This window comes from Hypomesus nipponensis, chromosome 4 (genome assembly GCF_054491055.1).
Source record: "Hypomesus nipponensis isolate SF chromosome 4, ASM5449105v1, whole genome shotgun sequence".
Lineage (NCBI taxonomy): Eukaryota > Metazoa > Chordata > Actinopteri > Osmeriformes > Osmeridae > Hypomesus > Hypomesus nipponensis.
Genome location: NC_140364.1, coordinates 9,165,185 through 9,193,150, shown reverse-complemented (window position 1 = coordinate 9,193,150; position 27,966 = coordinate 9,165,185). Strand labels below are relative to the sequence as shown.

The window sequence follows — 27,966 nt, the reverse complement described above, 5'->3', positions numbered from 1 at the left end:
TTTACCAACATTTACCCTGCCCTCATAAAAAGAAAAGTTTCTCCCTTAGCTGCCTTTGACACGTCTCCCTCCCATACCCACCCAAAAAACTCAATTACCCATCATCACCCAGAATCCTACAGAATCCACCCCTCCTATTGAAGCAAAGTGAGAAGTTTAAAAGTTCAGATGAGGAAGAGCATGGTAGAGGATGGGCTGTGGTTCTGGATATGGCTTCTTGTTTGCAGCAATGTTTCCCTGGTTGGATCTGGCCCCAACAGTCAGGTGGGTCGTATCATTTGCAGAGCCAGTGGTTGGGAGGGAGAATCGAGGTGAGAAATGCAGTTGGGGGAGCTTGAACGTCATAAATAACAGGAACACATTGCCAGATCAGAACCTTTCTATACTGGCAGCAGGACGTTTGATGTGCTAGAAACCAGGGAGAAAAAATGGCTGGCAGGAGTCCGTGTGTCATGCGCCAGGTGGCGTGTTCTGGTGTGGTGGACACACATACAGTACAAACGCCGCCACAACCTCCCTCTGCCAAACAGGGAGTGGAGTTTCAGTCTTGGTCCTCTTTTCATAAATAGATTGAAGGAAGAAAGGGTAGGGGGATTCAGTCAGCAATTCAGCCGGCAAGTTCGCCCGTCAGTCAACCAGTATACTAGCCAGCCAACCAGCTAATCAGCAAACTGGTCAACCAACCATCCAATCAGTCAGCAAGCCAGCCGTCTCTATTGTCCTCCATCCCTCTACTTGCGGTGCTTCATCTCCTTGTCATGGTGGCTCTTCCCTCCTCCCTCTCCTTTGTCCAGCATCTTGACGGCCTCCGCCAGGTAGCTCTGGAAGGCTGACAGAGCGGCGCAGATGGCCGGCGTGCCGAAGCCATGGGTCAGCAGGCTGAAGTGAGTGAGGCTGCCCTGCACCCCCGGCTCCAGGCAGGGGTTGGGTCGTCCAGCCCCCAGAGGAGAACGATCCTGGGACATCAGATCCACAAACTCCTTGCAGATCTCCCTGAAGAAAGAGGAGAGTAGAGGTTAGCAGGGAAGCATGCGTGCTAATACGGTGAGCTTTATACAGTCAGATCCTCACTGTGTGTAAACTGAATGCAGGATGTAGTAGGATGTAGAAGGATGTAGTGGGATGCAGAGTGCATTGTAGGGGTATTAAGGCCACAGGCTGCAGGTTTTTCTTTCTCAGATGGACAAATGTGAGGTGAGATGGTGTTCTCTGAAGTCTATGTGTTGGTATGACAGGAGAGGGACAGGAGAGATGAAGGGGCCGGACAGAGAGCTCTCACTCACTTGGTGGCCAGCAGCATGCTGCGTCGAGTAGGGAGCTGCTCTGGTTCACTCTGCCGACACAGATACTCTGCTGTGGCTCTGGCAGGGAACTCCGTCTCACACACGTACCCAAAGTCCCGCGCCAGGTGAACCGCCTCACCTACAGACAGAGAGGTGGATAAATCAATTTTCTGGATAAAGTAACAAACTAAAAGAAGTGTTTTAAAAAAGGTTTATTTATAGTTGCTTGCTAGATAATTTCCCCCCCCCCCGTGTTCATTTGCTGCGTGTGTCACTGTAGGCCTCTTACCCTCTACAAGGGCCGTCAGAAGAGTGACGTTGGCTGCCTTACGTCGCCCGGCGGGCAGATTGAGCCCAATCTTCTCCAAACGCTCTCTCAGACAGCGGCCACCATTCTTTGACTTTGCCCTAAGGGAGGAGAAAAGTGGAGAGAGAGAGGGGAGGAGAGAGGGGGAAGGGGTTGAGAGAGCAGCTTAGAACCTGTCTGTGTGCTGCCATTACAAATCACTGATCCTCTATGGCTGCTTGCCTGCCCGCCTTTCTGGTTGGTTGGTTGGTTGGTTGGTTAGCTGTGTAGAAGAAATCAGGGATTTCTTACGTGTTTATGTTGATCACAATCAGTAGCTTAGCTATTATCTGTTTATATTTTCTGTGTATATGTATTCCTTCATTTATAGTAAACAGGGAAACACTAAGATAATAAACATGTGTTTGTTATTCAATCAGGCAGATAATACATCATTGACCTGTGACTATCATCAGAACATAATAGAGGTTACAGTAGGGCTGCATAGGTATAAATGAATAATAAGACAGGATACATGAACAGATAATAAGGCAAAGCTCATCGACTGATTGTAAGTCAAATAAGCACAAGCAGAGCAATCCAGAAAACAGAAAACATTAAACACAGAAATCCCTGATTCCTGCAGACTACAGGCTGATACTCAGTCCTACATCGTTCGATTCATCCTTGAGTCTCTATGTTTTAGGCTTTAAAGCTTTACCCCTCACCAACACCCCTCGCCCCAGGTTACCTGCGCAGGACTCCGCCCAGCAGGGAGGCGTTGAGGCACTCGGGCGGGGCCAGCCGCCGCTGCACCTCCCCCACCGTCACCTTGTATTTGGAGGTGGAGCTGAGCAGGGAGAGACGCCCGGGCACGGAGCAGAACACCTCTCCCGGGTTGGACACGGAGCCCATCCCCAGACCCTCCTTACTGAGGGACAACGCGGACAGGGACGAGCCGTTCAGCTTGGACGGCATGGGGACTAAGGACAGAGGGGGGGCGGGGGGAGAGAAACAGAAATGTGAGATGGATGACGAGAAGTTGAAGAATGTGATCGAGAATGTTCAGACCATGAATGGCGTTATAACACTGTCCCTGAAACCGTGAGGGTTGTGAAGTTACACAAGTAAAACATTCAGTGACAAAATGTGTTCAGTCTCACACTGTTATAATCCTAGCACGTTGTTGTTGTTGTTGATTTTAGAACAGCAGGTGATGAGTGGCTATAAGTAACAGATCTCTTTTATAGACGATCTTCTCACCTCGATTTGCTCATAGTCACTACCCCCTCAACCCCCTCCCCCCTTTTAATTAAATCTCAAGACTAAAATTGAGATATAGACAGTCAGAGTTCTTGTCCTTAAGCTTTGCTTTGGATTGTGTGAAACATCGTACTGTAGAAACGAAGCACATGACATCCATAAATCTGTATGGTTTTTCCTTCCCTTGGTAAATGGCTTTGCTGTTCAGGGAAAGCAATCCTTTCGAAAATGATTAAGAATTAAACTGCCAGTCAGTTCCTAATAATGATTTGCATTGACATGGAAAACAGAGTCTCTCTGGCTTTTTTAATTTGTGCTTGAGCGTCTTTGTTACATCATCTTTTAAAACCGTTAATTTGTTTTCATGAGATTAGCTGGTGTTGCCCACTAATCATACACTGACTGCTGCCAATGATGTGTGGGCTGGAATTTTCATCTGAATTGAGAGGATTGAATGAACTCCTTCCCTATTCCTGTGTGTGTGTGTGTGTGTGTGTGTGTGTGTGTGTGTGTGCGTGTAAACAAGAGAGAGTATGATCCATGCACAAATCTGTCTGTTTTAGAAAACCTATCCTACCCCTCTCTCTCTCTCTCTGTCTCTCTCTCTCTGTACGCCTGCCATAGAATCTTGGCTCTGTGTATTCTCTTAGTAAGAGCACCACTGTAGCAGTGCTATTATCTCTCCTCCTGTCAGGCCTGTGATGCCTCTGTGATGCTGGCTCTCCCCGGCACTCCGTGGGCGGCGTGTGCCCCGCTGTGCAGCACCAATTCCCGGACAGAACAGAGCTCCCACAATCCTCCATTCAGAGCCAGCCAGCCTGGCCATGGAGCAGGGGCCTCGAAGCTCTATCTCCCTCTCCCTCTCTCCTCTTACTATTCTTCTTTTTCTCTCTCTCCCGTATCCCTATCCTTCTCTCTTTACCTCCATGTTCACCACATCTCTCTCATTTCTCTCTCGTTCTTTCTCTCTCTTTCTAGATCCTCCAATTCACATGGGCTTTAGGTTCATTCGGTTCTCTCTGATCCAGGTCCGTGAGGACACGCTGTAATTGATGCCTTCTCAACCCTGGCAAATGATCGCAATGAGCGTCACTCACTCCAAACACGACGGCTGCATGTACATTAGTAATCATCCTCCTTCATGTAGAGATTCTTTGTTGTAACTGGGAGCTGTGTTTCACAGTTCTTAACTGTATGTGTCTTGTAAGGACGCCTCACTCAAAAACTTAGTAATATTAGAGTGATCACATGCTGACTTTTCCCCCAAAATTCCTCTTTTATCACACTTTACTCCTTCCCTCCGACTTTCTTTGCCCCACTTCTCTCTCTCTACCTCACTCTAATCCCCCCTCTTCCCTCGCTCATATGACCATGAACAGTTCATTAAGAATGACTGCCTTTAGGGTGAAGTCTGCAGCCGAGTATTAGAGGACTTCTTGACTTCAAATGAAATGGCAAAACAGAATTATTTTTAGTGTGTGAAGTGTGTGTGTGTGTGTGGGGGGGGGGGTGAGATGTCTCTCTATCTCACACACGAACACACACACATATTTCCAGAGCTCTTCCATCTCTTACCTTTCTTAATGACAGAGTGGTCGAGGATGCCCAGGGCTGATCCCTCCTCCATTCCCTGTGTTGGGTAGATACAACGGACAATCATCATCACTTATTTAGAACCCGGAGCCTCACCAGCCACCTTACCCGCCGCCTCGCCCACTCCCTTCCCTCTATGACCCTGTCAGGGCCAAGCACATTAACATCTACCCTACGGCCCCAATGAGTATAGGAGTAGCCTATGATAACAACTGTATCCATAATAGAAAATACAACTTATTAAACGTATTTTGTTGAACCGAGTGGCTAGGCATAGATGAATATTGATTGTCTTGATAGTGTATTTACCTCTATATGTTGTAACAAAAATGTAATAGGGACATTATAACCAATGTAACATTTTACTGATTCCCCAATAATTGAAACTTCAAATTGATCATGTTCGAAATATTTTACTTGTGCTTGATGTACTTAATGTGTTGAATTGAAAAAAATTATAAATGATTACTAAAATGTTGTTTTTAAGAATGGATTGATGTAGGGCTACATTTCAACTGAGTAGTGTAAACCTTATAAAGGCTTCTGTTTAACAAATATGATGAGACATGGCAAATGTACAGCTCAATAAACATTTAAACAACTTTGTTGCATTCATTAGATTTGTGCTACATGTGTCGGACGATAGCATTCTCATGCAATGAATAGCCTACCTCTATTGTGGAGGAATTATTGCGCAGTTCAAACGTATGGAATTTAATCCATTTATCAAATAAACGTTCTGTCAAGAGCCAGCATTTAACACCAACATGCCCACGATGACTCCTTGGCTGCAGCTTGAGTAAGTGTTTCTTTTGTATTAATGACCGCGGAAATCAATTGGTTGCGCCTCGATTTTCTGAGGGAGGCAGGATGCTTTGAACAAACACGTCTGCTTCTGCACCTGCTTGCGCTTGGTTGACTACTCAATATTCCATAGCAACAATTATTTTCTCTAAATTACAAGGCAAAGAATACCTTAACATGGCACAATGTTCTAATTTTACAATACAAACGTGGATACGCCTTGGTTGAGCTTGCTACTTAAATGAAAATGTTGGCAGTTATTTCTGCCATCATTTTTATAAAATAATATATAAATAAAATAAAATATCCTAGTCGGCCAATAAAATGGGTACGGCTTAATGTGATCTTCTGATTCTATTTCATTGATGCAATAGGCTACATGTAGCCTATTATCTTAAACTTAGCTATCTTAATCGAAGTAACGGATAACGGATTTTAATCGAAGAATCTTTAATTTTAGGTATTCACTTTGTATAGCCTTAACTACGCATTTTTATCCATTTGTTTGTGCCCTGCGTAAAAGGATTTGTGTTCACAAAAAAGCCAGAAAATATGATAGCTAAATTAATCCGCAGCTTCCTGTAAAGTAGGCTATCACGTCGAGGATTATCGCACCACAGAAGTAGGCTAAACTAATTTATAAACTAACAAGACATGCAAGCCTTTGTCATTTTGGAAAAGAAATTATGTTTAACATGATTAAGCCTGTATATCCATCAAGGCAATAATTGCCACTTTGACCGTTTTGAAGTGCCACTGGGGAAAGATGCATAAGACCGTGGAAAATTAGATCGAAGTAGGCCTATCCATTTTAGATAATAATTGTTGTCCCTTTTTATGTTCTAGTAGCCAATTTATTTGTTTATTTATTTAAGCCTTCTAATTTAGCAAATTGCTGGGTGAAATTTAATGGACAAGACTAATTGTGTACAATCATGTTTAAAATGCTCCCCAAGAGAACATGTTGGGCTCTGACCTTTCTGGTATCTTAATATTAGACTTGAAATAAATTGTTATCGAATGATATTCATATTTAACATTACCCTGAAACCTGCTTTAAGCAGGTGTTCGTTAAGACTCATACGGACAGGACTTTTACATACAATCTCAGAGCGAGCTGGAAACGAAAAAAACCCACCTGAATGTCTTCCAAACCATGATGTCCGATGTGCATTCCGAGAGGACCGTCTCCTAGTGCGGCTGCACCCTCCCCCAATCCGTGGAGAAGACGGGGAACACCGGGGTATTCCCGTCGAGGGTCAAGGCTCAGAGCCCGGTGTGACTGTGACAAGAGCCCCCCATCATCTGACCGTGACCGCTGTGAGTGCCATGCCGCTTGCTGGTGTTGATGGATGGAATTGATGGAAGGGTAGGGGTCCGATAAGTGGGAATATGAGTCCTGACTCTGGGAGTATGAGAGTGAAGACTGGGGATATGGAGGAGGAAAGTAAGGAGGCTGGAAGTCGGAGGCCGGCGTGTGACAGAGCGGTGGTGCCGTGGAGTATGCGGCCTGATTCAGCGAGGAGAGTTGCGATAGACGGCCACTCGGCGAGGAGCCGGTCAATCCGTCTGCGCGGTCCTGCGTATTCCACAAAAAGTTGCGTTAGGCAAACTCAACCATAAATGCCTAAAACAAATCAAATGTTCACGTGATTTGTTGGATTGCTGATCTCAGACTCCATATAACCACTGTACAGTGAGGAAATATTTCAAACTTATAGTTTTGAAGTATATTAGGCCTTTCGTAAAATAGCCGAGATAGGTATATTTAGCCGACAACAAAAAAAAGTAGCCTATTCAGCTAAAGTATTCAAAAATGCAAGATTTCTATGACTGTGTGAATCAGAGAATCTAAAGGCGTAATCTCATGCGTAATGGCAGCATCCTAGCAGGTGCCCCTGGCATCGCGAGTGGCAGTGTCACCAAGGTCATGACCTACAGGAGCCCATGAGAACAAAGGACAGGTATAGCAAATATGCGGGACGTCTAGTCCCCTGAGGGGCTATAGTAGTAAATTAGCCTATCTATCCCAAAAGTCGTCTTTTACAATAGCCCAATAGGCTGTGACTAAACTTTTCAAAAGCAATTCAAAATTGAATTTGAGAGTTTCGTTTTACAATTAACTTTTTGCGAAAATACTTCGTCTTCTAGGATTGTTTTTCCCAGTATCTCCACATGATCCAGCCTGCATTATCACTGTCTATTTAATTTCGATTTTCTGAAGCTGGGTCACCGATCAATTTAGTTGTGTTGCAACATTTTCCCTTATTCTCAACGAATGAGGGCCCATTTAAAAGCAACCATCTTTCTGTTATATATATCTTTTTATGATTACCAACAATAATAGTAATACAAATAATAATAATATATATGGGCTACAAGTAAATAATACATTAATTAGCCACAAAAATGACTGAACATATGCCTTTATATATCAGTTCTCGTTTTTGAATATTCTCAACATTTATAACGCAAACGGGCATCTTCTAAATAATTATGGTTTGTCATCTCAGAGTGTCAGAGTGTTTTAGCTGGCCCTCTTGAATCACCATTAGGCTGCAGTGGACACTTTGATGCCTTTGGATTTCCCTCTGTCTGACATTCCGCATACCCAGGCGATCTCACTGGACAGCTGATTGTGACTGCGAGCGCCGCGAGTGCGAACTCAACGTCACATATCTGTGCGCTCTACTCAAGAGAAAGTTAAATCTAATATGACAAGACTTTACGAGAGCTAAACGTAACAAGATATTGCATGCAAACGGATGTTTCGACACTCACCATAGCCGAATAAGTGTGGACTAGCATCTGGACTGCTGGTTACCCAAATTCGAATATTGGATATGGATGCTGTCAACGTCTAAACGATGTCACCAGAGGGTTATAATCCAAGCTATTTTCATCTGTCTACTCGATCCATAAAGGAAAACGGCTAAAATGTTGCTGTTGTTCTGTTATTTGGAACGTCTCCCTTTGTCAAGAACTCGCACGTGCTGTTACGCTCAGTCAGAAAGTGTCCTAAATATTCTCCATGCGCGCACTACTTATAGGTTTCTGAACGCGTTCAACAGAACAAGGGGAGGGGTCGGGGGGGTGGGGGAGTGGAGGGGTTCACTTCTTAAAGAGATACATTCATTCAGTCATTTTTACACTCATTCATTCACCAATTCTACATTTGTTTGACTACTATAACGTTGTTAAAGTTTATAAACTAACAAAACCTGAGTTTTGAAAATTATATTTTTTCTAATTACAGATATAATATTCTATATAACGGATTCTGATTCATTTCTCTGAATGATCTCACATCAAATTTGTTACTATGATTAAAAAAAAATCAGTTTACGCATCATGATATCAAATGTCACTTGTTAAAAATGTTAAAAAGATTTTTCGTATAGGCTAGGCTACATTTGACATTGACCATCTACTCTTTTTTTATGCACTTTATGCCTTCAATTTTTAGTTTCTTTAAAAAAACAAAGACATTTGCTGCCTTCTGTTTGGAGTGAAGGAACCTATGTTTTTTTGGTTTCTTGTTTTTACATCAATTTTAGTTTCACTATTTAGTGTTATTTAGCCCATCTCATTTTAATTATTCCAACAAGTTATATATAATTATCATGAGCCTACATCCAATGAGTAGTAGCCTACAATCAGCAGTTTAATAAATGATAGCCAATGAATTAGCAGTATCGATTTCAACAGTTGTCCATTATTGTTACCTGCAGGCTGTAAGGTTCAGTCTTGTTTCGAGACTTCCAAAGCATGATGATAATAACGGTGAAGCAGGCCGTCCGGGTCACTGGATCAACACAGGATAAAGGGATGGAGGCAAGCTGAAGGTAGCTTGAGAAGTGAGTTAGTTTTAGAGACGATGCTGGAGTTTTGTGGATCAGTCACAATGAAAGAAAGACGAGAGTTAGGGGAGGGGTGCGAGGGTGGGGTGCGATCATTCAATAGACAGCTATGTTTTGGATTTTAATAACTATGAATTTATTACCGACACTTTGTACCGTTGTCTGTTAATTAACCTAATCGATTGAGACCTATAAGTCAATAATTTATGATCAAATCATTACGAGCAACTGATATAATGTTTGAAATGTTACAGTATTTTCAATAAGGTAGACTTTGGCTATGATTTTCAATTAATCGAAATTAAAGTGTATTCTAACCTGTAAAAACTGTTGAAACCTATAGGACATTTTGGGAAACTTACTGGATTGTCTAAGAAAGGCCTAAATGTGCAAGAATGAAAAAACAAAAAAACACCTTGTGATTTTAGCAGACGTGTTAAAAAATGTAGGCCTTTTCATGTTTGTCATGCAAAGGCTTACAATGTAATAAAGTGAAAGACAACATTTTAGATGTCTGCAAATTCTGTATAGAATTCAGTGCCAACCATTTGTCCTTTGACATAATGGTCACTAACAGACAGTCTGAAGTCAGAGTGCCATCTTGTGGCAGCAAAGGAGTACTCTCAAAACGTGTTGATTTAATGTAAATAGTTATAAACGAATGAACTACAAATTACTCTTTATTATGCTTCAACTTATTTTCTTTATACAAATGTAAAACAGCTGTGTTCATCCATTCAGAAATCACTACATAAACAATGATCAGAGAAATGCTGGTGCTAAAAAGTTTCTTTGTGTTATCTTGTATTCAGTGATCCTTGTCGATCTCCAAAAGACAAGGTTGGCAATTTCTGCTTCATTTAGTCTCCATCAATTTCCTCAGGTTTCCCATTGAACTCAGGGCCCCGTTGGCATTTCCCTTCATATGGCCACTGATCTCCTGCTGACACAGTGGGCATTGGTCCACCATTGCACACAGCGCCTCCTCTAGCGCCCCTTGTGTGTGGGGGTCAGGCAGTGCTCTGCAGGTGACCAGCAAGGTCAGGATGTGGTGGAGCCATCCCTCCTCTCTAACCAGGGAGGTAATCCAGGGCTGGGCCCTCACACAGCCACCCAGGGCCTGCATAGCCAGTCTCCACAGTTCCCCAGCCTCCTCCCACCACTCCTCCCAGGCAGGGCTCACTCTTACTGGGCCAGGGCTGGATCCTGAGTCCAGGGCACCGCGGAGAAACCGCAATGCAGAGGAGAAAAAACGCCTCTGATCTGCTCCCACTGAGCCTGATGGTGCAGGTTTTAGCCTGCCAATCATAAGCCCAAGTGTGCAGCAATTGGCTGCTAGGACTAAGAGACGGGGTTTATACAGCAAGATAGGAAGTGCTTCACTTAATAGCGACTCTAGAGTTCTAAAACACGAGTCCTTCCTGTAAAAGGAGAGGTTTAGAAGAGCATTAGGAGCTGTTTTAGTCCACAAAATGAGTGTGTGTGTGTGTGTGTGTGTGTGAGAATGAGTGTGAGAGAGAAGTTTGTGTGTGTGTGTGTCTTACTTGACTCTCTCTGGCTCTGTTACAGCAAAGTTGAGCAGGGCAGAGCAGGCCGTTTCCATGCTGGGGTCCCGGGCTGAGGACATCCCAGCCTTCCCTCTCAGGATACTCCAGCCCTGGGACAGATAGGACACCAGTAGGGCTGGGGTGTCCAGGGTCAGAAGCACCTTCCTGGGACCATCCTCTGCTGAGAGGTGACAAAGAGCTGGGAGCAGATACCTGATGGAAAAAGTGGGATATAGCTAGGTGTTGGTTGAATGACTGAACATGCAAAGCTAATAAATATGATCCATACATAGGTTCAACTACCTTAGAGGATCTTTGCCCGTCCAGGCTCCTCCCTGTGAGCTATCACTAACAGCCATTTCTGACATCCAACTGGACAAACCCTCATCCTGGCCCTCCCGTTGCAAGTGACTTTTGGCATAGCCAATCAGAAAGGGCAACAGAGCAGTCACTTCCTCCTTCAGACAGGAAGTCTCCTCAGCAAGCCAGGAACAAAGGGAACGGAACGTGCCAAAAATAAAGGGGTCACCATAGCGACTTGGATCTACCTGGAGGTAGGATAAATGAATTGTTATAACATTGTCAAGAAATTCTTTGAAATATACTGAACAGTATTCTGATGCTTTCCATGACCTCTCACCTGTTGCAGGTGATAGATGACTGCAGAGAATGCTTCCTCCAGCACTTTCAGGACCTGCCTACTCTGCTGCAGACTGAGCCCAGTGATGGCACTCTGAGGCTGGGCTTCGATCTGGGAGACTCCCTGGCTACAGGCCTGCTCCATGGCGGCCTCCATGATGCGATAGCAGGCAGTGAGGGTGTGCTGCAGTTCTGTGCTCAGCTCCGTGCCGGGGGGCTCCTCCAGGCCCATCCGCACCTCCACACAGGCCCGGTTCACCAGCAGGCAGCAGAACTTAGGCGGGCCCACTAGCTCCCACCCATACAAGTCTAATAGACACCCACAGAGGATCAGAACCAGGCCCAACTGGGCCGGACTTAGTTTAGCCTGTATCATAGGTCTAAGGGTTGCCCACAAACTGACCACCAGGCTCTTCAACTCCTCGCTCTCCGGGGTTCTTGAAACTGGGGGAAGGAACTGGGTTAGCTGGGCACACATATCCAGCTGGGTTTGGTCTGTGGCTTGACAGAAGACTTTGGAGACCTTAAACAGCAGGGAGAGGAGTTCCTTGGGATACTTGCTCCAGGCTTTCTCCTTGATTCTACCGGAGAGGAGGCACCCCAGGAGAGGAAGCCCCTTCTCATGGCTCATGGTCTGGTCACGGTCCAGGGCTTGACACAGAGCTGGGATGGCCCCCCTGGCTAGGAGCTGTTCTGGGCCCCGGGGTAGAGCACACACAGTGGTGAGGACCTGGTAACAGTCTGCAGCCAGGGCCTCATCCAGCTTCGATGGAGAAGAGCTCTGAGGTGATGGAGCCCCATTGTCAGCAGTTTCTTCAGTCTTTACATCTCCAGATGCACTCTGCTCTGGTTGATCCCCGCTGTCAGTAGATACAGATGTCCTCTTAGAGTCCGATTCTTTGGTTTTGTCTGTGGTTTGTGTAGAGATGGGCTGGGCCTTCTCTTCACTCTGCCTTCCCTGGTCTGGTTCTGGTATGTTGGAGGTTTGGGCTTGTTTCTGCGGGCTCCAGTTAGACCCTTCTGCCAGCAGACCCAGAATCAGAGGGATGGTGGTGAGAAGCTGGGGGTGGGCTGCCATATCTGGGTCTGTGCTGAGGGCTGCCAGCAGAGCTGTACCCAGGGACAGCAGCTCCTCTCGGGGCAACCCTGAGCTGTCACTACCCCCAACAGCTGTCACCAAAAGGCGGGCTGGAAGATTTAGCCCCACCGCTTCAAAGATGCGCCTGAGAGTTGTGCTGTCTAATTGGCCTGCTGGACACAATCTTGTAATCTACAGAGACAAGTGGAAAGATTTCGCACAATCATTATTTACCATTTCTTAGGAGGAGTTTTGCATCGATGCATCTCAGTTGCTTTGCTTTGGAGAGTCGTCACAAACAGATGGTTGTAACCCTTACCAGGAGGAGAGCGGCCAGAGTGTGGCTGTCATTTTTGGCATGGGTGAGAGCGTGCAGACAGCGATCGAGGACCTCTTTCTGTGCGGCAGACAGCCTGCTCGTTCCCGGCTTCCCTTCATCTTCTTCGCTTTCCCCACCTCCTTTCTCGATTGGTGATTGCCGCTCACTGGCATTTTTGCCTGAACACATTACTTGGGTACCCTCCGCCATCATCACAGCTAACCTGTTTCATAAATGCGTGGGATTGATTTTAAAGATTAATCAGTTATTAGTTAAACTTGAAAGTGTGCTACTTTTCCCAAGTTTCACGGTACACTAGCAATAGCCTGTCTAGGCTAGATCTATTATCTGTGACATGTGAAGCCAATCTAATCTCCGATATAACAAAGTGTGGATTACATAAAAAGGTAGCTACATAGAACTAGCTGTTTAGTATTAATAAGATAGTAAGTAACATCATATTTCACTTACGTAAGCTTTTCGCAAGTTTTTCTCTGAAGATCTAGTTCTTACAACTCGTCGCCTTGCTCACGCTTATCTCGGAATTCAGTTGTCAAAACAGCTGTAGTGGCAACCAATCAACACGGTCCAAATGTAATCCTAAACCAATCATCATAAACGTCTTTGCAGAGTGACCGCGCCATGTTGTTTTGTGTGCTGTGAACGTTCATCTTTTCTGGTGGCAAAACCAAAGTCACATTACTAACAGTTAATGTAAACTTTTATCATGGTGGTTGTATGCAGTGATTATGAAAATTATAGGCTGGCTATGAGTATTGCAAGACCATAACAACAGACTCATTGATTGATTGATGGTGAGCAGGGTGAAAACAGCCTCTGTAAGGAGTCATATTTCCGGTTGATGTCTTCCAAATATTTCAAAATAAAAGTTAGAGGAGGGGGGGAATATAAATTATTTGGTTGTACTGTTAGAGGGGTCAGTTACATTGAAGATTATTGTGGTAAGATTTTTTGCAGGCATTAACAGGAAAAATAGCATGTTTATAATTATTCAGACGACATTTAGTCCAAGATTGTCGTCAAAAGGGCACTGGCCCCCTTTAAACTTTTTTATTTTAATGTAATGTTAATACCCTCCACGACTAATAATTTTTTCAATGGAGAAATGTAACCTTTATTATTAGTTTTAAATCCACTCGTGTCTTTTTTTTAAAATCATATCATAAACATTTAATTCAGATGCTGTGTTTGTGTCTTATTCTGAAGTTATTATTGAAGTCTTATTTTGACAATATTTATCTTGTTTATTAAGTAGCTAAAGGTCCAATTTCTAAAATTCCAACAAAATAAGGCCACGTGTCGAAAATATTATATTCTGCTACTGAAGGCTCAGGCCATGCTCTTATTCTGAAGGCCCAATTTGCCAAACCGGATATGCATTTCAGGGCTACCATGGCAAGGTGCACAGAGTTGCAGCTAGGGGGAGTGAACGGAAGTGATCGGTTTAATCACGCTCGGACGTTCGTTTCCGAGTGAAGGTGTAATCAAAGCAAGCAGTGCAAGGCAGGCAAGTATAGAAAGCAATGACCCAAATAGTGAACAGAAAACTGTGACAATTTATTCATAGCGTACTATGGGATTGGAACAAGTGACACGACAGTGATAAGGTAATAATCTGCAACTCAAGGTTCCATGTCATTAAAACGACGACGTTTCGCAAAAGGTTTCACGATGATTAGCTAGCTTTATGCACTGCACTTACTTGATCAGTGCAGTTGTCGCAGGTTGTCGGGGAAGATGAACAGCTGTTAGCTGCACCACTGTTGATCTTGGGAAACACCTATATAAAATACATATTTTCTTAACCTGTCATGCAGAATGTCATTGACATATGGGTATATTGCGACTGATAACTCAAAATCAATTTATTAAATCGTCATTGTTGAGAGCTGTCTTGTTGGGGACTGCGTAATCCTGATAACTGAAAGACGACTGGCAGTAAGCTAATACGTATAGGCTGGCTATAGTGGTCCTGGATCCCTCAATTGAGGGAGCAAGAAAATAGTTCTAGTTCTTTTTTAGTATAGCCCATTACATAATGAGACCACCATCTTGTAAATGAATTGCATAGGTATTTTCGTGTTTTTGTAGTATTTGTAATGTAATCTCGATTTAATGAATAAATTCACGTCTAGTCAATTATATACCATTTTACTGTCTTGTCTCGTAGACTGGGTAGTTCACTGAATTAGTTATGATGCTGTCTTTTTTTGCAGGATTTCGAATGGATGTGAAATGATCTGAAGCTGGACAGGGCCAGAAACTAAACTGTGCATTGTGTAATTCTGAGTGCGCTCCAACCGAGGACTGACAAGTCCGCTGTATTATTGCCGCTGCTGCGAGGGAAGGACGAGAGAAGGTGGACGAGAAGGAAAAAAGGGGACTTTATCATCCCGGATCTACTTTGCAATCAAGGAAAACGTTTTGGGGGGTTTTCTCATGGGAAGATAGTGTTTCTGAAACGCCGGGTACCGTGGTGGCATTTCAGGTCAAAATTCTAAATGAGTCATTGGACCACTGAGAGCTGACATCACGTCACGATATATCTTTAGGAGCTTTGTAAAAAGCAAATGACTTTTAAAAAGCGTTAGAATAAACGCCTAGTGAAGTACGCTTAAACTGTGGCGTTTGTCCTACAAAAACTCAACCCATTCATAAGGGAGAAAATAACTTGTTGGGGGTCAGTTCTTCACTGTGCCAAGAGCTGCTGTTACAGCTGTCAGTTTTTGGAAGTGATCAGAGTCGGATGGAAAAAGGCCATCTGCGTTCAGGAATGCGGATCCTGAGAATGACCCCTATCAACCAGGTTGGTTCATAATTTGTCATTGTTTACACAAGCCTGATTCCAACCACAGGTCAGCTGTAGTCATATTCTTGAGAGTAGAATTTTGTCAGTGTGTAAAAATGAGAGAGAAGAGGGGAGGGACCAGAAGAATTTTCTAGCTTCTGAACAAAATGTTCTAAATCATGTATTTTTTTCTGTTCTTCCTGCATAAACATGCTCAGGAATTGTCAGCATGAAAAAAATAACACAGCCACATTTCTGCATGTGAGGGCCATTCAACCATACACAACTGTTTTACAATGATAATGCACAAACAATTACATAAATTCTGAAGGATTCCGTTTGGACACTTCAAACAAGGATTTTCACATTCCTGACAAGCCTAGCTTCACGACAGAGGTCACACTGCTCTGTCTTGCTAAGCATATCATCATTCACATGTCAGAAGTATTGTGCCCTTTTCAATGTCTTCCATAAAGTGCGGCATTATGGAAATTATTGTTGAAATGACTTGGCAGACAAAAGCACTGATTTGACAGCTGAGCTCTGAGAAGGAAGCTCATGATGAATCAGAGGTTTAAAATACAAATTTTGCTTGCTCAAAATGTGAATGAGCCTATTGATCCTGTTATAATTCCCACAGAACTTTGACTAACAGGCTGGTGCAAAAGTTAGCTTTCGCCTGCATAAACATGCACAACTAATTTAGGTGTGCAATGTAGTCAAAAGGGAAGGCAACTAATCCACTCTTACGTTTCCCATTAAAATGGTTTCAAAGAACACTACTTGCTTGACATTGAACGCTCGGGGTAATTCAATAAGGATAGCATTGGGTTGACCATTCTATAAAAAAAACTTAAACAAGGCATCAGTCAGGCTGATCTTGCAAGGTTGTATTTTTTTTACAGAATCTTTTTCTCTTCTTCCCTCGAACAGTGTCTTCCTCTCTAAGCAGCTTGAAGGAGCTGTAAAGAGTTAAAGCAATGTTGAAGCTCCTATATAAAGTGCTGGTGTTGACCTGTCTTCACCTTTTACCTCGCTGCACCTCTCTCCCCACATAATTCCACACCCTTTGACATCATCCATCACGTCTCACCCTACAGAAAGGTAAATACATCCGCCACTCTATAAGAGCTGTAATCACCTCAGCACACCTGTGTGTTTATCTTCTGATAGGCCGAGCTGTGTTTGGTGATGTGTGACAGAGAGGGTTACAACCTACAATGTGAACATTAGCTTTACCTCCTGTGATGTGTTGTTATGTTCCATGTCATTGAGCTCGAATTGTATGATGCTTTACAAGTCTGACGATGGGAATTCCTCTCATCAGGTCCCTGGTCCTGGTAGAAGATGTTGTATGTGCACCACAACTTGTTCAGTTGGAGCCTTCCTCCTCGATGGACTTCCCCACATCAACTCCTCGTCCTAATACTGGGCTACCTGTGTTTCTTAGCCCCTCTCACAGGTAAAACTACCCATTAGATAACGGCATAACAGATAATGTGCAATGCTTTTAAACAATCTCCTTTGCTAAAATATCATCAAGCATCAAATTATTTTAGGAAAATAATGTAAAGAAATAAACTAGTGACAGTTCAATGTGAATATGCATTTAAAATAAATAAATAAATGATTAAATGAGTTGACTGTCTGACAGGTCCATTGATTGAGCTCTTTAATTACCATGGGAGGTGTATTGTGTCTCATTAGCATCTTACTGCATGTGTCTATATGTTTTTATGGAACTGTTTATACTGCAGGTTTGGGTCCTAGGCGTGTATATATGTGTAAACTGTGGCGTCACACTGCTAGGGCCTGTTTTTACTGTCTCAGTGACTGAAATGAAAGACACAATGGAAGGTGGCACAATGGGGTCTCTGTGAGTCAGTGGATGTCAGTTTGACAGGGGGAGGAGGAGGGGGAGATGACTGAACAAGAGCCGAAAGGGTCCTTTCTTCCTCTAAAAGAAACCAAGGGGGCTCCGTTCTTTGGAGGCTTGCGTTACATGCCACACCATCCCATAATAACTGGCACAGCGATGGGCATGGGTGTAACAGCCTTACTGTTTGTCTGTGTCTGAGACATGGCTGGTGCCCTCCAGACTCATGTATCCTGTGTTTTGTTTATCTTTCTGTGGGCCATAACAACGGATATCTCTCTTGTTGACTTTGTACACCATCCTGCTGTTGTGTTCACCTTCCAACTGATATGACCTGAGTCTGACTGTAATAATGTTAGGGTTTTATTCAGTGTGTTGTTTAAGCAACTTGCTTCCCTTCACTCACAACTTGGTAGATGTGAAAAGCTGAGAATTAGGGAATAATAAAGAGTAACCTTTTTAAAGGCTCTTCTTCAACAGCTTGTGGGGGGAAAATCTAAGAGATTGACGTTGTGTTCCCTTTCTCCCCTAACCCCCCAGGTGTGTCAGGTGAGATCTGCAGGGTGACGGGCGGAGTGTTGGGGATCCACTGGACCAGCGTCATCGGCCTGGGCTGGCGCCCCCTGGCTTCTGGGAGGGGCGGTGCGACCTGCTGGGAGTCCTGCTGTCTGAGGCCCACATGCAGTGCCGTGTGGAGCCTGGGCGGGCGCTGTGTGCTGCTAAGCTGCTCCCAGGTGGGGGGCTGCTCCATCGCCTACCTCCCCCAGCCCTACCTGGAGTCCCTGGGCCTCCTCCAGCAGCTCTCAAAAAGCTCCTCCTCCTCAGCCCGACGCAGGAGGAGGGTCCAGACAGGAAGAGGAAGTGCTGGCCAGCATCATTCGGCAGTTCATCACACCAGTACGGTGAGTCAGCAAAATGTGGTTTGTTTAGTCTTGGATGGATTCTTCCCTCCCTCCAATCCTCTCTCCTTCCTTCCTTTTATTCTTTGAGTTTTTCCTTCCTCTTTCTTGATTAAACGGGTTCAGTGATAAAAGTGCCAGGAAGGCTTTGCAATACTGGAAAGAAGGAAAATCAAACACTAGTGTTCCGATTGTAGAATTGTACCAACACCAATGTCAGAGAAGGAGACTTGAAGTCTTTGTACTCCTGAAGTTTTTTATAAATGTTTACACAACTCTGTGTGCAGGGAGGTTTCAAGCCCCCCAGCCACTTGACTCCAACCATCGTCAGCACCATCGCTATTCATCAAACACCCGATCAAAACACTATCCAGCCGACCAATGGGAGGGGAGAATCCCCGTCACTGCCCCAGGAGAACTCCACATCAGAGGACGCTGGATCGTCCAATAGCAGCACAGAACAGACCTCTTCTGCTGTCACCACAGTTCCTACCATCACCACGTCGCCAACTCAGGCTGGTAAAGGTCACACGGCCAACACAGACTGCTAACATTAAGAAACAGTCAAGCTTTTGTAAGGTGTTTGTCAGAGGCAGTTTTGTCTTAGTCTCTTTTGACTTCTGAATATTTGTTTCAACATATGACAACATTGACTGGCACGAAGACACATTCCAGTTAGCAACCTTCTAGTACAGAAGATATGTCAAGGCTTGTTGCCAGGTCCATCTAATAATAATTATTGTTAGTGTTATATCGAATTGGCAATGCCTAGGTATATTAGCATGCATTCATAATTCAGCTATGTGGGTGAACCACTATGCCATGGCCTCTGTTTAACCTCTGTCAATCATGTGGTTGCTATGACAGTGCGGGAGCTGGTGGTGTCAGCGGGAGAAAGTGTGGAGGTCACGTTACCACGCAACGAGGTGGAGCTAAACGCCTTTGTGGTGCCAGCACCCCAGCAAGGTACTCACTGCAGCTGGAAAACTGGCCTCATCACCATCATCTACATCATCTTGGGCATTTTACCAGTGTAAAGATGGAGCCTCTTAATGCACTATCCCAAATCCAACCAAACTCTGAATCTGTATGTTCTCACTCTCTTCCACTTCTCTTTCTGTCTTTCTCTCCTCTCTTTCTAAAGGGACCAGCTATAACTTTGACTGGCTCCTGAGAACCCATCCCAAAGACTACAGCGGAGAGATGGAGGGGAAGCACAGCAAGACTCTGAAACTGAGCAAGGTACAGCATGCTGGATCTGTTCCACTTGAATAGCTAATGTTTGTGTTTTTCATTTTTCTGGTTGGAAAAAATTGAAGAAACAAGCTGGCTGGATTTGAGTTTTCGACTGAAACTGCCATAAATTGTACATACTTTGCTTCACCATTTTTTCCCCCCTCTGTTACTCCACCCCCGTTTGACTTTCTTTTCCCAGCTCACACTGGGCCTCTATGAGTTTGAGGTAACGGTGGATGGAGATGGGGCACATGGAGAGGGCTATGTCAACGTCACAGTCAAACCAGGTGACCGTCCAAAGCATCAACATGACGTTTGTCTTCTACCCAGTAATAGACCAGAGAACAGGACACAGAAAGCCTTGTACTGGACGAGCATATACAACCTCAGATTGTCCCTGATAAGGGCTTCAGGGCTGACACTAGGTTGAGTCTTTGTTCTGTAAACTAGTCCAATTTGACTTCTATATAAATGTTTACAGACAACCTGGCTAAATTGCTGCTTGATTTACTGTATACACTGTTGATGTTGCGACACACAAGAAATTGTTCTCTGTCTCTCTCTCTGTCTCTCTCTCTGTCTCTCTCTCTGTCTCTCTCTCTGTGTCTCTCTCTCTCTCTCTCTCTCTCTCTCTCTCTGTCTGTGTGTGCCCTCTGTTTTTATAGCTCTGACGCTGCCTGTGTAGCCAGCTATTTGGCTCCCAGCGATTAACCTTGTCTTTCTGCCTCACAGAGCCCCGCGTCAACAAGCGGCCCATCGCCGTAGTTTCCCCAAAGTTCCAGGAGATCTCCTTGCCAACCAGCTCCACTGTGATCGACGGCAGCCGTGAGTGCCTCTGAGCTCTGTGGTGGTGTTACATTTACATGTATTCATTTAGCAGACGCTTTTATCCAAAGCGACTTCCAAGAGAGAGCTTGACAAAGTGCATAGGTTACTGATAATAACAACAAGATAGCCCCAAAGCATTGCGGGTGTTAGAAACACAGATCATGTTTGTGTAAACGGCTGGTCGGTCTAAAGGAGTTTATTGAGGGTACTGTCCAGATGTTACTTCTCTCACCCAGGCAGCTAGATGCTAGTGAAGAGTTGATGGGTTTAATCATAGCTGAGCCTCTCAACGCTAAAGCAGAAAGGCTTTCCATCAGGGGTTTTTTGTCGTCTTTATTCCTATTGTTTTGGTAAATATAGGTGGAAGGCTACTATATCTAGTTTAGATATACTTGACCACTTTCCTCACTTCTCTTCCTCTCTTCTCCCTCCCTTGCCCCTGGCCAGAGAGCACGGATGATGACAAGGTAGTGGCTTGGCACTGGGAGGAGGTGAAGGGACCGCTGCGGGAGGAGAAAGTGTCCGAAGACACGCCCATCCTCACCCTCACCAACCTGGTCCCGGGGAACTATACTTTCAAGTACGGCCCCCCACCCACCGTTACCCTGTTACCCGGTGCTCTTTGCCTCTCTAGGTGTAACACTCAAAGCTCTCAGATTACACTGCCGTTGTCTACTTCCTCAAACGTTTTTGACACATTCTGTTCCTTCCAACCTCCTCCATTCCAGAGGCCTAGCTCGAATATCAGTTCTCATCTGAACGGTTTGACAATATTCCACTTCCTTCTTCCTTCTGATCTCTATCTTATCCTCCCACCTCCTAGTCTGACTGTGACAGACTCCGACAAGGCCCAGGCCTTCACCCTGGCCACCCTGGTGGTGAACAAGGCCACGGACTACCGTCCGGTCGCCAACGCTGGGCCCAACCAGGTCCTCAATTTGCCACGCAACTCCATCACGCTGAACGGCAACCAGAGCACGGACGACCACGAGCCGCTGGCCTATGAGTGGTCCCTCAGCCCGGAGATCAAGGGCAAGGTGGTGGAGATGCAGGTGAGACCCCCCTCTCTCTGTCTGAGGGCATCCTGGTCCTGCTCTGCCCCCAGGAGCCATGTCTGGTACTGACCTGACTGTTCCCCCCCAGGGAGTGCGAACCCCCACCCTCCAGCTCTCTGCCCTCCAGGAAGGAGACTACACCTTCCAGCTGACCGTTACAGACACCTCCGGACAACAGGACACGGCCAAGGTCACCGTTATCGTCCAGCCAGGTAAAAAAAAAAAAACGCATCCTGCACGGCCAGCTACCTCTTAGCTTCACACTGGGAGAGTGTGTGTGTACAAGCACCTAAATGCTAACAGCGCTACCAATACCAATGGCATAATAGCCAAGGGCAAGTCACTTGCAAGTGCATGGTAAATATGCAGCCTCACGTATAGGAAGTGTTTGCACTGTGTGTCAACACCAGGTCAGCCCCTAATGTAGCTTGTCTGGTTTGTTGGTTCAACCTTGGTGTGGATGGATGGATTCACAATGTAGATGGAGAGACAGACCAAGTACTGCAGAGGAACACATGATGTCACATGAGGAACACATGATGTCACATGAGAAACACATAATCTCACATGAGCTATATACTCACACACCACTGACTTCTTCAAAGAAAAGGGGCGCAAATCGGTGTCATCTTTTGCCAGATGTAATTGCAGCATATATGGTGTCGTTATTAGGGAGATGACGTGAGAAACTCGAGAGAGAATTGAGTTGGAGTTGCCTCTTCTCCCCCCCCCCCCCCAGAGAACAACAAGCCGCCCGTGGCGGACGCTGGGCCAGAGAAGGAGCTGACCCTGCCGGTGGACCGCACCACCCTGGACGGCAGCAAGAGCTCCGACGACCAGAAGATAGCCACCTACCACTGGATACAGAGCAGGTGAGTGGACACGCAAACACACACACACACAGTTACTGCTCATATCCATGCTCATAGGATTTGTCTGTGTCTTCTTGCATGCAGACTCTCTTTCTGTCACCCTTATGCACGCCAGCACATGCAAACAGGTTCTCTCTCACACCCTCCTGTGAAGTACATACAGTCTGTTTCTCCCCTGCAAAGTTTGCAGTTTCCATCTGAAAGAAGCATTATCTCCCCGTGCCATCATTCCTGTAGCGAGGCCAAGATCACAGCAGGTTTTTCACAGTGCTCTACTGTTCCTCCTGCTTGACTGAGCCACGCCTCTCTCTCTCTCTCACCCTCCTTTTAGTGGTCCGGATGGTGTGAAAATCGAGAACGCCGACAGTGCTGTTGCCACAGTGACAGGGCTACAGGTGGGTACCTACGGGTTCAGCCTGACCGTGACGGATGACCGTTTGTTGCAGAACTCCGACACTGTCACCGTCATTGTCCGAGAAGGTGAGTGTGTGCATGCATGTGTATATATTTATACCTCCTACTGCAAATGGTTGACAGTCACACAGTGTTTCAGGGAGCACGTCTCAGGTCATTTACTCAAACCCGCCGGGAGAGATCTCTGACAAGGGCCTTGCCGCTCTGCAACTTTAGCAAGGCTGAATTGCTTACCTAAAACCTTTTTCACTTGAAAAACGACATTCATTACTAATCCTGGACCTTTGTGAAGCTATAAAGAATGAATTTTCATAGTTTGTCGCTGTGTTGAGAAAGTTTTCTGAATCTTGAATTCCACTTCCATCCCAGAGTTGGACCAGCCCCCGCAGGCGAGGGTCCAGTCCAGCCCTGCCATCTCCCTGCCGCTCCGGACCGCCTCATTGGACGGCTCACACTCCACAGACGACAAGGGTGGAGTCAACTACCTGTGGACGCGTGATGGCAGCAGCCCCGCGGCCGGGGTGAGACTTTAACACGACTACATTATCAACGCCACGTTAGAGTGTCCGAAGGTCAGACACACTTCAGGTTTAGTCACTGTTATGAGGAGCATATCTGGTACCGTGTTCTCTGCTAAGACTTTCAAAATGTTGCTCATTATAGGCTGACAATAGATTGCAAGAAACTCTAGTTTTCCCTTCATACTGAACAGAGGTCAGTATGAAGTCAGAGACTAGTTTGTCTTCCTCCTCCCCCTCCCCGTCCCTGTCCCCCCAGAATTAAGAGGAAAACAAGTGGATAACTTCCAAAGAAATGTGACATGACATGTTTGGCCTGTCTGTAACCGGTCCGTCCACTTGTCTTTGATCAACAAGTCACCAACGGTCACGGCACTACACAGATTACTGGAGTATTAAGAACTTAGTAAACTTTGTTATTGAAAAGTTCCTCCCTGCACCCTCCCACAGGATGTACTGAACAACTCTGACCACCAGGCGGTGCTGTTTCTCAGCAATCTGGTGGAGGGCAAGTACAGTTTTACGCTCACAGTGACGGACAGCAAGGGCCAGGTCAGCACTGACAAGGGCTTGGTCGAGGTCAGACCTGGTTAGTATATGCGCACACTCACACATAGAAACACACTATACATCCATTTACTAACTGAAACCAGACAAAACGACAACCCAATTGTCACAATAACCATATATATTCTCTTTTCCACGCTGAAACTTGTCATATGCCCGTAGTCCAGTCCAGTCGTTATTGTTTGCAATTAAATCCTCCTCCTGTTGTCCTGTCCCCTCCCTGTTTCTTCCCCCCCCCCCCCCCTGTCCCTCGCCCACTCAGACGTGCTGGAGCGTGACCTGGTGGAGCTGGTGCTGGAGGTGTCCGTATCCCAGGTGTCCCACCGGCAGAAGGACATGCTGCTGAGACAGGTGGGCGTGCTACTGGGCGTGCTGGACAGTGACATCATCGTCCGCGATCTCAGCGCCTTCAACGAGCACAGGTTTGTTTTTCCTTCTCCTTCCCTCCTTTCTTTTTCCCATTGCTTTTGCTGTGTTGGTTCAGGTTCACCCTAAATTCATTAAGCGTGATTGAAGTGAGGTTTTTATTATGTGTTACCTTCTAGTAGGGTATTTCAGGAGTTCAAAACATTCATTTCATTCTTGTCTCAGCACGCGGCTGGTGTTCCTGGTGTCTGGAGGACCAGGACGCCCCCCGCTGGCCGGCCGCAGCGTTGCCATGGGGCTGCGGAACAAGTTACGGAAACAGAAGAACGATTTTCTCATCTTTAAAGCGAGGCGGGTCGACACCATCAGTAAGTACGCTCTGCGCACGTACGTACGTGTGTCTTACTCGTCTGCGTTGGATTGGTCAAAATGGTTCCTTCTCCTCCTGCAGTCTGCCAGCTGAACTGCTCCAGCCACGGAGACTGCGACTCGTTCACACGGAGCTGCGTCTGCCACCCCTTCTGGATGGAGAACTTGATCAGGACGCAGCTGGGCGATGGCGAGAGCAACTGTGGTGAGATGCCCAGATGAAGACTTGCTATTGGCCTGTTCACTGTGGAGCCCCCCCCCCCCCATATTGTTATTGTTGCCAATCTAGAGTCACACACTGTGTTTATGAATACATTGTGGAGAGCACGTTTATAGTATGATATTTAAATTTAGCTATCAGTCAGACACTATGATCCCGTGACGATCTCTGTGCATCTCTCTCCTCTGTCAGAGTGGAGTGTTCTCTACGTGACCATAGCATCCTTCATGATTGTGGTTGCCATAGGAACGTTCATCTGGGGTGCCGTGTGTTGTTGTCGCAGGTAGGAGTGACTAACATCCAGGTTGCATTGCATTCCGTTAAATACAAGGCGTGCGTGCTGATGAATAAATGAGCACACTCACAGGAGTTGGTTTTCTTCAACAGACGCAAAGGCAGAGCACGCCGGAAGAGCCGCTACAAGATGTTAGAGGCTGAGGAGCAGGACAGTCTGGAGCTGCAGGCACCCAGACCTGGTAGGACTCCCATGCACTCCTCCCATGCACTCCTCCCATGCACTCCTCCCATGCACTCCTCCCTGTCTTTGTTCCCACACCCTAGTCTCACTTCATCATCTCTGAACCTCTTGCAATTAATCTCAAAAAAACACTTTCACAAATATCTTTCCTTCCCCACCCCTCACCCCCCAGGACGTATGAAACCCGCCCCACCCCCCTCCTCTTCAGCCCTCATGCACTCGGATTCAGACCTGGACAGCGATGACGGGCAGGGTGGGGTCCCGTGGACCGACCGCGAGCGCGGCCACCTCCTCCGGCCCCAGAACGGTTCCCTTAGAAATGGCCAGGGGCCCCCGAGGACCAAGAAGCAGAGAGATGAGCTGCTATAGCAACAGAGCGGGGGGACACCCTTCCACCCTCAAATCACTAAGGAAAACACACAAACGTCACACTTCTCACCCAGATGCTTCTCTGATATATCATGGGTTGTAGAGTAATAAGGAGAAAAAACCCTGCTGGACAACAGAAGGTGCAGCCCAAAAATAGATATAATTGCACACTTATTTTTATTTTTACGTCCCTACATCCACACTGAGCCAGAAAGGGGGAATCCAACCAAGGACAAGACTGTGGCATTTTCCTTTAAAAATGGGAAGTTGACATAAGAAGGAATTAAATGTTTAGAGTCCTGTGCACCACCCCCAGACACGGAGAATGTACTCCTCCGCACTCTCCCAGGGCAACCCTGACGGAGCCTCCACACCACTATCACACAAACCATAGAACTGAGCCTTTCTTAAACAAGCTCTAAAACCTCAAACACGTACATATGCACACACACACCCACACTCATACCTCTTCCCAGGCAGCCACATGTCAACAAATACTGCCAGACCAAAGACAACCAATGGTCAACTATGTCCCAATAAATAAGTGACAATATGGCTGTGACAGTGACAAGTGACACTGGAAAAGAAATACTTCCAATGGCCCTGCTGGGTTGTCTGTGCATGACACACAGCTGCAGTTTTAGTATGTGTTCAAGTTAGAATGGTTGTCTGCATGTGCGTGTATGCAATGGAAGGTGTGAATTTGTAGTCTCACCTGAACATCTTACATGCCAGCATAGAGAAAGGTTACTGTTGTCAGACATGTTGATCAAAGGCAGATGATTTGTGGTACATTTGTGTTTTTCTAAAACGTACGCCACATTGAATACTCATTGGATAACACACTGGATTTCACAAAACGGATGCCCTTCACCACTGTGACCATGTTGGATGAGTAAGATGAGGAGGAAGAACTGGAACCATTGAGAAACAAAAAGAAAGGGGTGAAAATGAAGGCGTTACTGCTCACCCCAAGACATGTTATTGATTGCACCTGGAAGACCACTTTAAAGGCTGTTTTAAAGGATTAGTTTTTAGTATAAAAATATAGTATTTTAGTCATTTGAGTCTGATGCACTTTGTTATACATGTGACTCTGTCTGTCTGCATCTACACTCTATTCTCAATGCTTGATAAGGGATTGAACTGATCAACCATTGGTCTGTTGGAAGGATTTAATTCCACACAACTGTTCTCCTCCTCCAGAAATGTAAGTGTAGTACCTTCATTTTGCATGCAGACTGTAAATCTGGCCTCAGTTTTACTTTGTCTCTTTTTATTGGTTGTTGAATGTTGAAAGGGTAAAGGCCTGATCCAAGCAGAGATCCTACCTGTGAAATAAGCAATCATTCAAAGGAGTGTATCTTACTGTAAGGTCATCTCAAACTGCATTGCACTATGTATTTTCCATTCTAAAACACATTGCTTGGTGTAATGCATTGTGGAATTTTGGGAGTCCACTGTGAAGGCAGGCAGTCCGTGGCTTCAAAATGAAGGGATTTTGTCTGTTCGTTTAACTGCTTAAATCTAGTGAAGGATTCCCCTCGCGATGTGACCATGAACCTGATGCAACTGGATTATGTGTAAATTAAAATCAAATATGTTTACTTTAGTCCTTTTTTGATTTGTAGTTTGTGTGGTTGGTCAAGAGGCCTTGGTTGTAGTCTTCAGGCCCGTTGGCCCCACTGAAGCGTGGCATTGACACCCGTTATCTGTCACCGCTTCATTAACTCATTCTCTTTTATGATCCTACACTTCACTTGTGTTTAATAGACACCCATAAAACTAAATATTAATGTTTCCCCATAAGTGCTTCTCCTCCTTCATACTGCTAACATACTGTATGTACCTTATTAATCTCAGTGGACACCAGTGTGTGCGATGCTGTTGTAACACCTCCATGATGTGGCAACTCCATCACCACCACATCCTCAGAGATGATGTCCACCTGTGTCTTAGTGTGATCTCGGACAGTTGGCCTTGATGTCCTGACAGAGGAAGGGTGAAGGGTGTAAGTCTGTAATCACCTTGCCTCATGATCTTACCGTATGTGGTGGTGGAGACTGAAGAGACCTAATTGCTTTGAATCTCACCCCCCTCTTCCCATCCATAATGAGATTGAGACCAATTGAATCTTCTTACTCTCCTCAGAGATCACTAGACCAGATGGACAAACAACACCTCATCTGGGTGGGTGTGTTTACTTATGGTCACTGCCTCAACAGGATTGTTCAGGCCAAAAGATTCCTCACATACTCGAGTTGAGCAAGTTGTGACATGTTTTTAAATTGTCATTCCACAACATTTTGAGGAGGAAATGTAATTGTAAGAATTTTCGATTCAACGATGTCTCTTCAACATGTATATCACTCAGGTTGTTTCAAACAGTAAGTTTGAAAATAGACTTAAAGGAACTAT

General features: G+C 45.4%; 3 protein-coding genes across 5 annotated transcripts; 1 reads left to right on the top strand and 2 right to left on the bottom strand.

The window, feature by feature from the left end:
• Positions 1-76: 76 nt before the first annotated feature.
• On the bottom strand, positions 77-8,999 carry tfap2e (transcription factor AP-2 epsilon). Of its 2 annotated transcripts, none has more exons than XM_084695471.1 (7): positions 8,955-8,999; positions 6,368-6,808; positions 4,408-4,462; positions 2,321-2,552; positions 1,573-1,691; positions 1,284-1,422; positions 77-993 (listed from the first exon to the last, which is right to left on the bottom strand). In XM_084695471.1, the coding sequence occupies exons 1-7, from the start codon at positions 8,997-8,999 to the stop codon at positions 732-734; spliced, it is 1,293 nt and encodes a 430-aa protein (XP_084551597.1). In that variant the 3' UTR covers positions 77-731. The 2 variants fall into 2 exon arrangements, with proteins under 2 accessions (XP_084551597.1, XP_084551596.1); XM_084695470.1 differs by lacking the exon at positions 8,955-8,999 and adding an exon at positions 8,011-8,227.
• Positions 9,000-9,751: 752 nt separating this feature from the next.
• Positions 9,752-13,510, bottom strand: ncdn (neurochondrin). 2 transcript variants are annotated; one of them, XM_084695394.1, is made up of 7 exons: positions 13,471-13,486; positions 13,144-13,348; positions 12,673-12,895; positions 11,277-12,545; positions 10,940-11,184; positions 10,634-10,849; positions 9,752-10,510 (listed from the first exon to the last, which is right to left on the bottom strand). In XM_084695394.1, exons 3-7 carry the CDS (start codon positions 12,883-12,885, stop codon positions 9,946-9,948), a joined length of 2,508 nt encoding a protein of 835 aa, XP_084551520.1. In that variant the 5' UTR covers positions 12,886-12,895; positions 13,144-13,348; positions 13,471-13,486; the 3' UTR covers positions 9,752-9,945. The 2 variants fall into 2 exon arrangements, with proteins under 2 accessions (XP_084551520.1, XP_084551519.1); XM_084695393.1 differs by having other exon boundaries at positions 13,144-13,510.
• A 630-nt stretch (positions 13,511-14,140) lies between these two features.
• Positions 14,141-27,160, top strand: kiaa0319l (KIAA0319-like ortholog). Its single transcript, XM_084696541.1, has 23 exons — positions 14,141-14,300; positions 14,910-15,499; positions 16,415-16,585; positions 16,809-16,943; positions 17,898-18,259; positions 18,544-18,775; positions 19,124-19,222; positions 19,401-19,498; positions 19,692-19,779; positions 20,225-20,317; positions 20,768-20,900; positions 21,144-21,372; positions 21,464-21,587; positions 22,115-22,247; positions 22,579-22,727; positions 23,031-23,182; positions 23,630-23,768; positions 24,009-24,168; positions 24,338-24,480; positions 24,564-24,686; positions 24,894-24,984; positions 25,089-25,177; positions 25,352-27,160. The coding sequence occupies exons 4-23, from the start codon at positions 16,829-16,831 to the stop codon at positions 25,546-25,548; spliced, it is 2,949 nt and encodes a 982-aa protein (XP_084552667.1). The 5' UTR covers positions 14,141-14,300; positions 14,910-15,499; positions 16,415-16,585; positions 16,809-16,828; the 3' UTR covers positions 25,549-27,160.
• Positions 27,161-27,966: the final 806 nt, after the last annotated feature.

Bases quoted from the DNA above. Each gene is read 5' to 3' on its own strand.
- kiaa0319l (XM_084696541.1), top strand. From the start codon at position 16,829: ATGTTGTATGTGCACCACAACTTGTTCAGTTGGAGCCTTCCTCCTCGA. The intron at 19,499-19,691 runs GTACAGCATGCT...TTCTTTTCCCAG, and splicing joins AGACTCTGAAACTGAGCAAG to CTCACACTGGGCCTCTATGA. The intron at 21,373-21,463 runs GTGAGACCCCCC...GTTCCCCCCCAG, and splicing joins GCAAGGTGGTGGAGATGCAG to GGAGTGCGAACCCCCACCCT.
- tfap2e (XM_084695471.1), bottom strand. From the start codon at position 8,999: ATGCTTTGGAAGTCTCGAAACAAGACTGAACCTTACAGCCTGCAG. The intron at 6,809-8,954 runs GTAACAATAATG...TGGAATACGCAG, and splicing joins CTGAACCTTACAGCCTGCAG to GACCGCGCAGACGGATTGAC. The intron at 994-1,283 runs GTGAGTGAGAGC...CTCTTTCTTCAG, and splicing joins AGCATGCTGCTGGCCACCAA to GGAGATCTGCAAGGAGTTTG.
- ncdn (XM_084695393.1), bottom strand. From the start codon at position 12,885: ATGATGGCGGAGGGTACCCAAGTAATGTGTTCAGGCAAAAATGCCAGT. The intron at 12,546-12,672 runs GTAAGGGTTACA...TTGTCTCTGTAG, and splicing joins CTCTGGCCGCTCTCCTCCTG to ATTACAAGATTGTGTCCAGC. The intron at 10,511-10,633 runs GTAAGACACACA...CTCCTTTTACAG, and splicing joins ACAGAGCCAGAGAGAGTCAA to GAAGGACTCGTGTTTTAGAA.